Source organism: Tursiops truncatus, chromosome 14 (assembly GCF_011762595.2).
Source record: "Tursiops truncatus isolate mTurTru1 chromosome 14, mTurTru1.mat.Y, whole genome shotgun sequence".
In the NCBI taxonomy this organism is placed as follows: Eukaryota; Metazoa; Chordata; class Mammalia; order Artiodactyla; family Delphinidae; genus Tursiops; species Tursiops truncatus.
Genome location: NC_047047.1, coordinates 58,097,306 through 58,109,805, shown reverse-complemented (window position 1 = coordinate 58,109,805; position 12,500 = coordinate 58,097,306). Strand labels below are relative to the sequence as shown.

Sequence of the window (12,500 nt, the reverse complement as noted above, 5' to 3'; positions counted from 1 at the left end):
GAAAACCATGTCAGTAGTCAGTGTTTGATCAGGAGTTCATAAGGACTAATTTACCTTCTACTCTGTTTCTTAAGTCTTTTGCCCAAAAAATCAAGTCAGAGCTAGGAGCCCAGAGGACAAGTGTAATATAACTGTCTTGCCTTCACCCCAAATACGACAACAAGAGTCCATTCCTGTGACAGGTTTAATGCCTTGTGACAGGGATCTGGAATGTTAGAGAATCTTGTTTCCAATAATCAGGTCTACATCATCTTCTTGCAAGAATGAGGCAGCTGTAGTTGCCAGAGTGATATTCACGTGACCACTCTTGTCATTCACGGAGGACAGTAGTCCTACGCCTTGTCCAGTTAGCCAATCCTGACTTACCTTTCAAGGTTAGCCTCCTGTCACCACCTCTGGAAAACCTTTCCTGACCCTCCTGGCTGCATTAGGTAGGTGCTGCTGCTCCCTGCTCCATCGGAGCCCTTTGAATGCCATTCTCGTTGCATTTGTCATACTCTCCTGTAAGTTTTTATGTTTTTGTCTGTCTCTTTCATCAGATTCTAAGTTCCCTGGGGTCAGTTTAATGCCTGGTGCATAAAAGATACTCAAAAATGGGTGAACTAGCAAATTTATATTTGTTTTTCCCCCATCCAAAAGTAATTGCAAGGATTAGTGTTCTTAAGGTAGAATCATCTAAAGGGACTTCTGTCAAAATTTGTCACCTCCTGTCTTGTCAAATCAAGTGCCAAGAGGTGAAAACATCCCAAGGCAGTATACTGGTTATCTATTGCTATGTGATAAGTTACTCCCATTTTATTATCTCTTACTGCTTCTGTGGTCAGGAATTTAGACAGGGCATATCTTGTCTCTGTGTATGTCTAGGGCCTCTGTTGCAAGGTTAGAGCAGGTGCTGGAATCATCAGAAGGCTCATTCACCTGCATGTCTGGCAGTTGATGTTGGCTATTGGCTGGGTGCTGTCAGCCAGAAAACCTCACGCATGGCCTTTCGATGTGACTTGAGCTTCCTTACAACATGGCGGCTGGAACCAAGAGCAAATGTCCTGAGGCAGAGAGGGCCAGGCCAAAGCCACTTTGTATTTATAACCTGGCCTCAGAAATCACATAGCATCACTTGTACCACATTCTATTGGTTGAGGCAGTTACAAAGGTCCATCCAGGCTTAAGGGAGGGAAAAAAGACTTCACCTCTCACCGAAGGAGTGTCACCATCACATTGTAAGTAGAGCCTGTGGGATGAATATATCCTGGTGTGGCCATCTTTGAAAAATGCGGTATGCCACAAGCAGTCATGGGGAAAAGGTCGAGCGCCTGTAAGACTCCTTCATGTGAGATAAGAGATATGAATCAAAGCAGATGGATTTCATGAAGGCAGTGAGTTTTTCCTGTACTTCCGGAGGGCAGGTAATTATAACTCTGTCAGGAATGAGGAGCTAGAGGAAGATTTAAGGCCTTGTGACAGGCATCTGGAATGTTAGAGGCCTGTTTCCACTGCTCAGGTCTACGTCATCTTCTTGCAAGAATGAGTCAGCTGTAGTTGCCAGGGTGACACTCATGTGAGCTCTCTTTGTTGAGGTCCTCTGTAGACTTGACCTTATTCCTGGCTTACTGACACTCCAACATTACTCTCATCACAATTCTACGTTATTTCATTATCCATATGGATGATACCCTGACCTTTTAGCTTCTTGACGTCCTCTCCCAATGATCTCGTCCTCCAAGGTTTCCAGCTACTCACTCCTATGATCTTTGAGTCATACCCTTGACTTTGTCACTACCTCTTATTGCAGCCTTTTATGATCACTGTTTAAGATGTCTGTTTCAGCTTCAATAATTCTTCAATGCCACAAGAACCTATAGTCCCTTGATCCTACCACCCTGTCACTGTTCACCTCCTCCCCTACTAAGATCAAAAGTCCATCATTAGAATCACCCCTTTTCATATGCTCTCCCCTCCCTTGCCCTCTCCTTTTTCTTTGTATTCTCCTAACAAAGCCCAACCCTGACTAATCCTACCCCCCCAGACCCTCTACAGCTGCCACCATACAGCTACTGGTCTCATTCAAAATTCATGACAGTAACCTCAGGTGGGTCCTTAGTGGGGCCTGCAGTCAGACTTTCCCTGAAATGGGGAAGCAGAAGTACTGCCTCAGGCCACTCCCCCAGAGCTGTAACCCCACACCTTTGGGTCAGAGCCCACCATCTGCCAGGCATTGCTGCTCAGACCTAAACGCACACCCAGCCAACCTTATTCAGGACAATAAGAAATCCTCATCTGAAAACGGCTTCTCTCTGCTGACACGACAGCTTTCTGATGGCTTCAAAACCAAAGTCTGGTGATGTGACATCCTCTCTGAAGGCACCCTTTCCATTTCGGCTTCATTTTCTGTACACTCAGTGTTGCTGAGACAGCTATTTTGACATCTCCTTCTATTCTTAGCACCAAAGCACAAACTCACACATAAACCGAAATTGAAAGAACTGCACATTCATTCTCCAAAGTCTTAGAAAAATCAAGAGTACTTGAGGGCTGGGGGTGGGAGGGGCTCTACCCAAGTCACTCCAGGGTGAGGTGGAGAGTGCCTGAGTAGGGGCCTGGAGGCTGTGACACTATGCAGATGTGTCACCTTGGGCAAGTCCCTTTAGTCGTCTGGGTTCCAACCTCATCTGCAAAGCGGGGGTACTAGATGAGGTAATTCCTAAGGTCCTTTCTAGATCTTTCATTCTGACTTTGTCACAGGATGCTACAACATTCACAGTTGCCCTCTTTTTTTTCCCTCTACCTCATTCATTCATCAGGTTTTCAGTCAAGTAAAGGCTCTGTTTAATGCTCAGAGGGTCAAAAATCAGTAGGACACAATCCCTGCCCTCTAGGGGCTCATATTCCTTACAGATATAAAGCTTGATATAACCTTATAGCTATGCCTTAATGGGATGAATGTCTTGGGGAAAGTATGTTCAAAGTGGGATGAACAAAGTAGAAAAGGGGATTAGTTCTAGCTGTGGAGGATACAGTCCCTCACAGAGGAAATAGCATTAGAGAATAAGCATTATTTATTTATTTATTTATTTATTTATTTATTTTTGGCTGTGTTGGGTCTTCGTTGATATGCGCAGGCTTTCTCTAGTTGCAGCGAGCGGGGACTACTCTTTGTTGCGGTGCTCGGGCTTCTCATTGCAGTGGCTTCTCTTGTTGTGGAGCATGGGCTCTAGGCGTGCGGGCCTCAGCAGTTGTGGCACGTGGGCTCTAGAGCTCAGGCTCAGTAGTTGTGGCTCTCGGGCTCTAGAGCACAGGCTCAGTAGTTGTGGCACGCAGGCTTAGTTGCTCTGCAGCATGTGGTATCTTCCTGGACCAGGGATCGAACCCGTGCCCCTGCATTGGCAGGCAGATTCCCATCCACTGCGCCACCAGGGAATCCCGAGAATAAGCATTCTTAAATGACCTGGTGGGCTTTGCCAGAGTGGGGTAGGGGAGCCCAGAAACGTCATTCCAGTTACAAAAAAGGGTCCAAAGACATAGTGAATCTGGGAGACAAATTCTAAGTTTCCCATTTGCCTGACCAGTAAGTGCATGAGGGAGTGTGTCAGGGCATGAGGCTGGAAAAGACAGATTGGAACCTTCTCTTTTTCTTCTCATTCAGCAAAAATCTCTTTTTACAATTTTCCCAAGTGTCTAAATTTTAAGTCAGGGCTTCTCTGCCGTTCTTGAAGTCTTACCCTCTCTAAGCTCTGCTTTGTGTTATATATATATTTCCTGAAATTTAGCCCTTTTATTTATGCCATCCTCCTGAAAATGTTCAAACATATCATTTATCAAATATTTCCATGTAATGTATGGGGCGGCAAATAATAGCAGCTTTGTTTTACAGAGAGAAAAGCTAAAGTAAACATTGATTGCTCGATATCATAGATTGCTCAGTATCAGGTTAATAGACATGAAATATGCCCTGGGTCCTTCCTTCATGAAAATTCCATGACTTTCTTTAAAGTCAAGAAAAGTAAGTAATTGATTGACTGATCCGGGCAATCACATTGGGACTATTTTAAGGGTTCGATTTTGAGTCAAATATGGCTTTAAGAAAGAACTAAATATTGTGAGCACCATTTAAAGCTAGGGAAGAAAGCATAACATAAATACCACTGGGAATATGGGTTGGTAAGATTAAAATCTTCTTGAGCCCATGTTAACAGCTGCTTCTTTTTCCCAGTCTAATTGTTTCCTAAGGAAACACTGTTGTCTTTTTTAAAGTCAGTGTGGGAGATAGTTGGTCACCCAGACTTCACAGGACAGTAGCGCCCCGGTGGGTCACTACCATCCAGGATTTGGCCTTCGAGATCCAAAAAGTTCAGCTCTCCTCCAGAACTGCTCGGGGTTTAGAGGACCGACTGGATTCAGACAAGGTGTATGTTTATAAAGCAAGCTCTTTACATTGTGTCTCTAGCACCATCTACTGGGAAACAAAAGTGCCTTTATTAGAATTACATTAGAATGTGTCAGAAACCCAGAGAAAAGGGGAGGAAGAAGTTCAGAAGATTCTAAGAAACAGAGAATTAAGTATATTATATTGAAGTGACTTGTATATAGATGTAACCACTAAAACAAAAACACAAACTTTCTAAATTATCAGGAACATACACACAGACCATATTGTAAAAGATTTTTTTTAAAGTGACTAGAATTCATAAACACAGAAAGCATACCATAAAATATAATGACAAAGTAAGAACAATTAGAATATACGTGTCATCTTAATGCCATAAAACGCCCCTATTAAACAGTCTCTCAGATTAAATCACAAAGCAAAACCCAACAGGATGCTGTGTACAAACCAAGTGACTCAGAAAGGTTGAAAATACAAGAATTCAAAAGCAAAGGGAGCAAGTGAAAGCCAAAGTAGCAGGGGGTCTCAATCTGAACATCAGAAAAGGCTGATTTCATGACAGAAAGCATTCTGTTTTCTAAAGGATGCAATTCACAATGGATGCAATTCACAACGGAAGTTCACCAAAAAATGACTATATCTAAGACCATGAAGAAAACCTCGGGCAGTTTCACAAAATACAACACAGCCAATATTGACCTAGAAATGTTTTAACTGTCTCTTAATAATTCTTGGATCAAAAAGGAAGTCAACCCCCAAAACTAAGGATATTTAGAAAATAAATAATATAATTATTTATGTGGAAATATATAAATAATATATAGGAATATATAGTAAGCAAATATTATATTACAGTTATCTATAATGGAAACTCCTACATGTGATATAGTTAAAGTAATACTCAGAAAATTTTAGCACTACTTATATTAATCAAAAATTGTGAAGTTAAATGAATTAGGCATCTAATGCAGATATTTGAAAAAGAATAATAAAATAAACCCAAGAGAACAAAAGAAAAATTAACAAAAATAAAAGAAATTATAATTTTGAAAAGAATCAGAAAAGGTAGTACTCATAAATCCAAGAGCTGCTTCATTGGAGGGAAAAAAAACCCCAATAAAATAGATATAGCATTAGCTAATCTATTCAGTCCACAGAATTAGATATGAGCATAGGCAAATAACCACAGACAGATGAAACTGAAAGTATCATAAATTATTTCTTTCCTCAACTCTTTGCAAATAAACATGAGAGTAATATAGATGAAATGGATAATTTTCTAGGAAAATATATAAATTTGTAATTGTGACCTCAAAAAGAAATTTTAAATAGATTATCATAGAAAAAATGAGAAAAGTATGAGTGCATAAGGAGTTGTCTAATGAAATACCTAGGAATAAATTTAGCAACAGCCTCCAAGATAAACTGAGTGAAAAGATCAAGGTGGAAACGGGCTGTGAGTTTGTGGATGTGCATGGACGTGCACTTAAATGCTTGGATATCCTTGTAGTATCTCTGGAAGGTGCATGAGAAACAAGTGACAATGGTTGCTTCTGTTGAAGGAAACTGCATCTGTAGGGAACAACGATGAGAGAAATTCTTTTCACTGTAGAGTACGACTTTGTAACTTTTACATTTGATATCTTTTAAATTGATTACATGTGTAAATATTACCTACTCAAGAATTCTTTTTTGGAAAAGTAGAACCAAGACAAAGGAAATAGATGCTTTTAAAGGATGTTTCAAAAAGAATACCACTTAACCTTTCCTAAAGCTGACTCTGGTAAGAGGAGGATCCTCTTGGTTGAACAGTGGACACCAGACACTAGGATGGTCTTAGCCAGGCCTCCGTGTCTCCCTCAGGAGCTCTGGAACCCAGGCACCCTCGCGGCTCTGTGTGAACTCAAAGACCCCAGTCCTCACGTGCCAAAAACACTACATTTCTGAGCAGAAGTTCTGAGTTCAGAAAAGGATACCCTCTTTTCACCCAAAGACAGGACATTCATGTTTCTTAGTATTTAGGAACTCAAAGAAGCAGAACCAAATGCTTTAAATGGCTAAAAGTCAGTTCTCTTTTTCCTATTTAATTTTTTAATGGTAAGGTACAAGTTCCTCATTTTTCTTAGCCTCCTAAGATTCCAGCCCCACTTTGCATGCTATATCTCTCCTCTAAAAATAGCAGGAACCAAGTTCCTAAAACATTATCCATCTGACCGCATGAAAGGAAAAATAACTCTCACCCTGAAAGAGTATGTTAAACACCTAATGTCTGTACTTACCTTCAAAATATATGATTCAGTTCTGGGACAATACAAAAACTTTTAAATGTACTAAACTGTATCATTGTGTAAGGCTCTGAAACAAGAGTCCCTTTCCTCTTTCCCCCTCAAGAAAGACTGGCCAGATTGCCTGGCCTGCTGCAGAGGAACCTGGGATTTTTTGTATTTGGGGAAGATCCTAGGACCAGGGGCTTCTCACTCCTAAGTGGGTCATACTTTTAGGGGGTGGGATGGGGTGCACCTCTGCTGTCATCTGTTCCTAGGGTTTTCTAGGTGAGCTGCTCAGAGCTTATACTGGCTTCACTCTGGCTTTTATATATATGTTTTTTATGTTGTATACAGTTGACCCTTGAACAGTGTGGAGATTGGGGCACTAACCCTCCATGCAGTCGAAAATCCACCTATAACTTTACAGTTGGCCCTCCAGATCTGCAGATTCAACCAATCAAGGACAGTGTAGGGACTTCCCTGGTGGTGCAGTGGTTAAGAATCCGCCTGCCAATGCAGGGGACACGGGTTCGATCCCTGGTCCAGGAAGATCCCACATGCCGCAGAGCAACTAAGCCCGTGCACCACAACTACCGAGCCTGCACGTCTAGAGCCCGTGAGCCACAACAAGAGAAGCCACCGCAATGAGAAGCCCGCGCACTGCAACGAAGAGTAGCTCCCGCTCTCCACACTAGACAAAAGCCCATGTGCAGCAATGCAGCCAAAAAAAATAAAATTAAGAATTAAAAAAAAAAAGGACAGTATAGTACTGTAGTATGTATTACTGAAAAAAATCCATGTATAAGTGGACCCATGCATTTCAAAACCATGTTGTTCAAGGGTCAACGGTATATGTGTATTTATTTAATGTGTGTGTGTGTGTGTGTGCACACTTGTATTTATTGAGCTTCCCTCTGAAATAGCAAATTCTGCAGGAATGGGGTAGGGGGTGAAAGTCAGTGATTTAGTCCAGCTTATTGTACTGATGAAAAACCCCAGGCTCAGAGAAGTGATTTCATCTAACTTTACTTAATCTCTTTCCTCATCTGAGGCATTCTACCCTACAACTGCTACTACTACTGCTGCTGCTGCTACTATTACAGTACACACACACACACACACACACTACCACCTTGTACTTAAGCTGTGTCCTCCACATCGATTATTCTTCAACCTTCTTCACCCATTCAACCTACCATGACCTCACCTCAAGTCTCAGCTCAACTAATAAACTTTTATCCATGAAATCTCCCCAGTCCGCCACATCTAAGCCAACCCAGTCATACTGCCTGTCTTCTTTCTTACAGCTGTGCCTCTGGGAGCACTCTTCACACTCTGTGGTTATGAGCGGCTTATGTGTCCTCTCCCTCCTTCAGACTGCAAGCGGCTTAAAAAGGCAGGTCATGTCTCATCTATGTATCAGCTCTGCCCAGCACAGTGCCTGGCATACAGTAGGTGTTTAATGTGTTGATCGATCAGAAGAGTGACTGTGAGTAGGCTCCTAGTCCATTGCTCTGGCTCTGTCATATTCCAGGAACATGCCTATGAGGAGGAATTCTTCCGCACATTCCCTGGGCTTTCTTAACTGAGCTAAATTCAACATATTTGTGTACGTTGTTTCAGATGGCTCAGCCTAGCATCTAGGGAAGAACAGATCTGAAAGTTGGGAAGAGAATGAAAGGTGATAAAGCAAAATGGCACAATATTCAGAAGAATGTAAAACCCATGTTATAGCCTTTTGGCAAACATGTCTAGAGGACTGTCTGTTGAGAAGTTTGCTCTCTCCCTTGGACCTCCAGAGAAATTACTCACAAGATAACGCTGATTCCTCTTTTTCACCCTCAAAGCCCTGATTTTTTTTTTTTTTTTTGGCTGCACCACGTGGCTTGCAGGATTTTAGTTCCCCAACCAGAGGTCAAAACCCGGGCCCTTGGCAATGAGAGTGCGGAGCCCTAACCACTGGACCACCAGGGAACTTCCTCAAAGCCCTGATTTCTTGTTCAGTGGTTTTAGTAGAGCAGAAGATGTGGCAAATTATTTTCACATATTTTATCAACTCTAAGATGCCATCAGTTGTAAAGTTCACCATTATTTTACATTCCATGAAGGAAAAAACCACCTCTGCCAGTTAAAGCATGACATGACATGATTTCAGAGATTTTAAAATATGAAAATGAGGGAATTCCCTGGCAGTCCAGTGGACTCTGCACTTTCACATTCGGGGGGGGCCAGGTTCGATCCTGTGGGGGGAACTAAGATTCTGCAAGCCAAGTGGAATTACTATATATATATATATATATATATATATATATATATATATACTATATATATATATACTATATATATATATATATATATGAGAAAATGAGTGTCTTAAATTGAGGAAATATGGCATATCAATATCACAGGTTGTTGTTTGATGATACCAAGTTGTGTGGGTCTCAGTCTTATCTGTTACATGAGCAGTTTGGACCAGATGAGCTCTGAGAACCCTTCTGGTCCCAACACCCTTGAGTTCTGTAACACCACGAAGGGATAGTCTTGACTGGGCATCATTTGTTGTGTAATAACCACCAAAATGGGGCTCCCATCCAGATTCCTTCTGTGCTTTGCCCTTTAAGAGTTGAGGGTCTTCACACTGCAGTGTCCTCCCTCAGGACTGCTCACCCACCCACATCATTGAGAAGAGGCTTCAGAATGTCCCACCTTGATAAGAACAAATATACTTATTAGAGGTTGAGGAATCTGGCTTACACATACGAAGCGGGTGGTGCTTGCCAACTATAACTCCTCCAAGAAGCACTCCTAGAGACACAAAGCTTTCATTCAAAGGATTGACTCTGGGCTTCCCTGGTGGCGCAGTGGTTAAGAATCCACTTGCCAATGCAGGTGACACGGGTTTGAGCCCTGGTCCGGGAAGATCCCACATGCTGCAGAGCAACAAAGCCCGTGTGCCACAACTACTGAGCCTATGCTTTAGAGCCCGCGAGCCACAACTACTGAGCCTGTGTGCCGCAACTACTGAAACCTGCGAGCCTAGAGCCTGTGCTCCACAACAAGAGAAGCCACTGCAATGAGAAGACTGCACATTGCAACAAAGAGTAGCCCGTGCTCGCCGCAACTAGAGAAAGCCCGCATACAGCAAGGAAGACCCAATGCAGCCTAAATAAATAAATAAATAAACAAACAAAGGATTGACTCTAAAATTGGCTAATAGTAGAGTGGCCATACATTCTAGTTTCCCCCCAACTGTCCCAGTTAACTCATTTGTCCCAGTGTTGTTATTAACAGTTCCCTCTATGTTTCAAGTCTACAGACTGATCAGGGAAGTGATTGAGGAAGAGTGGCTACCAGTGTCACTCCGGCTAATAATGGCCCCAAATGGTTCGAAAATCACTAATCTCAGGGACACTGTTAGCATCTGGTTAGCCAGTACCAGGTATTAATGCTCAGTTATGAGCCCTGGGATATTTCAGCATTAAAGCAAGAAATGTCAACAAGGTGATTGACTCAATGGTTAGGACAACCATCACCCTTTATCCAACTTATTCCTTAACGGAAATTATGCATTTCCTTGATTTTTGTACTTTTTTTACACTTGAATGATTCTGAGTGTTATAGCTACTGCATCTTGCAGTCAGTGACATTTTACAATTAAGGAGATCCAATAATTTATTATTCTTAGGATCTGGACTCCTACCTCCTTTACAACTTGAAATGAAGGCTGGGAGGGTAGAACCAGTGGGTCTTTAGGATATAAAGATTTTATTTAGGTGTTTGTCATTCTTTTTTCTGCCTCTTCCCACCAGGAGAAGTTGCTCCAGTGCAGGGAACTGCATTTGACCTGAGGAAGCCAGTGGAGCTTGGAAAACACCTGCAGGAGTTCCACATGAATGGCTTTGACCACAATTTCTGTCTGAAGGGATCTAAAGAAAAGCGTTTTTGTGCACGGTAGGCACTTTTCATTTGCTGCCTGTACTTTTCATTTGCCTTTCATTTGTTGGGAAGAAAAGATACCAACTCCTATTTGAGGAGCTTTTCCTCTGCCATATTAATGCCATTTACTCTGCTACGGGGGACCAACTACCACATCCTATGTGCCTTTTCAAAGCTCCTATTCCATAGGGGAATACATCTCCCCCCTCCCCCTTCATACCGTTTTCCCTGTGCCCCTACCTGGCATCCTGTCTCTTTGCTTCCCCTCTCCCCATCTCTGCCTGTTCTCTAAGGCCCTTTTTTTGTTAGAAACCCCAACTCCTCCTGACTGAAGTCACCTCTGCTCTCCGTGAACTTTCAGAGCCCTTCGTCCTTTCTTGACTTCTGATGTATGATTTGCCTACTTCCATGACAAGCTGGAGGTTGCATTTCCCTTATAGCACTCACCACCTCCAGCCTTGTCTGACAGGCATCTGTGTCCACACTCTCCTTCTCACTAAATTCCAAGTACCTCGTGCCATCTTATCTTTGTGAATCTCTACCTTTACCCTAACACCCTAATACCATGCTCGGCACTAGCAAATAATCAATAAATGTTCGCAGAATGAATCGGTCTTAAATAAAGCAGAGAAAAGACTGCTTTTCTCCTCTGTCCCTCCTATTCACATTTCTCTTTCCACGGCCCCCACGTGAGGAGACCCTCCGACCTCCCCGCCACTATTCAAATCCTGGCCTTTCTCTTTCCGAACATGTTTCCCCGAACCTCCTGGTTGACTACACATTGTGGGGATGTCTTACCTCGGTAAGTCTGTAAGACCCAGCCTTTCTTTATCTATATATCCCTTTGACCCCAAGTATAGGACCAGGTAGGTACTCTCCCATCTGTAGAGGCCTGGTTTTTTTAAAAAAGGAAACAATTTGGCAGAAACCCAGAACAGATCTATTCTCGGGGCAAAGAGCCCTGCCTGCTCTAGCCCCAAGGGTGGCAGGCAGTTTAATTTGTAGAAGCATCTATTCTCTTTCAGAAGACATAGCTGGTTGTCTTGCCAGACCAAGCAGAGAGCTCCACCTCTTTATGAGAAAGTATCCCAGCCTAACTACCTGTCTCCAACCTGGCCGCCCCCGACACACACAAACGTATCTGACTGGGGTGAGTCCCTTTTGCCCTTCCCCAGAGAAGCCAGGCTCAGAGTGAGAAGTTGCTGTTGGGGATCCTCAAAACCACCTACTCATGCCTCACCTGAGAGGCTGCCAGAAGTTCCCTCCATGCTCTTCTTACGTTTGTCTCCTCCATATATGTTGTCCCTGCTCTGTGACTGGGTCTAATTCCTGTCTCAGAGCTGCTTCTCAGCTTTTCCCTGTCTGCTTTTCCACCCTGGACCTATATATATGTGGTCTGGCTTTATCCCTAGGGTCCATCATGCTGGGAGCGGGCGGGTACTGGAAGTGTACACCACCCAGCCGGGGGTCCAGTTTTATACGGGCAACTTCCTGGATGGCACACTGAAGGGCAAGCGCGGAGCACTCTATCCCAAACACTCCGGTTTCTGCCTTGAGACCCAGAACTGGCCTGATGCAGTCAATCAGGTAAGTCTACAAGCCAGCTTGTTAGAGCGGTGGTGTGTCCAAGGTCACACTGGATGACAGAGGTCATAACACTCAAGTCAGACCTGGTCTGTATGATTCAAAAGTCTGTGTGTGTTCTCTTCTCCTCTTCTCCAAGTCATGAACAACACAGGAAACTCTTAACCACATTACTAAAATGGCATTTACATGTTTAAAAAAATCTATTATTTTCTGCAACCACAGTGCTAAGATGATCCTCCAAATCTTTTCATCCTGTTTACTTCCCCATAACTTTCTTTTCAGCTATTGCGTAGAGTAATGCTCCTCAAAGCTCCAGCCCATAATAAGAT

The 12,500-nt window shown here is 42.9% G+C and overlaps 1 protein-coding gene across 7 annotated transcripts in view; it reads left to right on the top strand.

Moving 5' to 3' along the window:
* GALM (galactose mutarotase) overlaps positions 1-12,500 on the top strand; it is a 105,921-nt gene that overhangs the window by 83,687 nt on the left and 9,734 nt on the right. For 3 of the 7 annotated variants that reach the window (XM_033838701.2, XM_073791436.1, XM_033838700.2), the window contains 3 exons: positions 7,956-8,099; positions 10,458-10,599; positions 11,997-12,171. In XM_033838701.2, coding sequence (XP_033694592.1) covers positions 7,956-8,099; positions 10,458-10,599; positions 11,997-12,171 — 461 coding nt within the window. The remainder of the gene's footprint in view (positions 1-7,955; positions 8,100-10,457; positions 10,600-11,996; positions 12,172-12,500) is intronic. The other 4 variants (XM_019942804.3, XM_033838702.2, XM_019942806.3 and 1 more) reach the window with 4 other exon arrangements.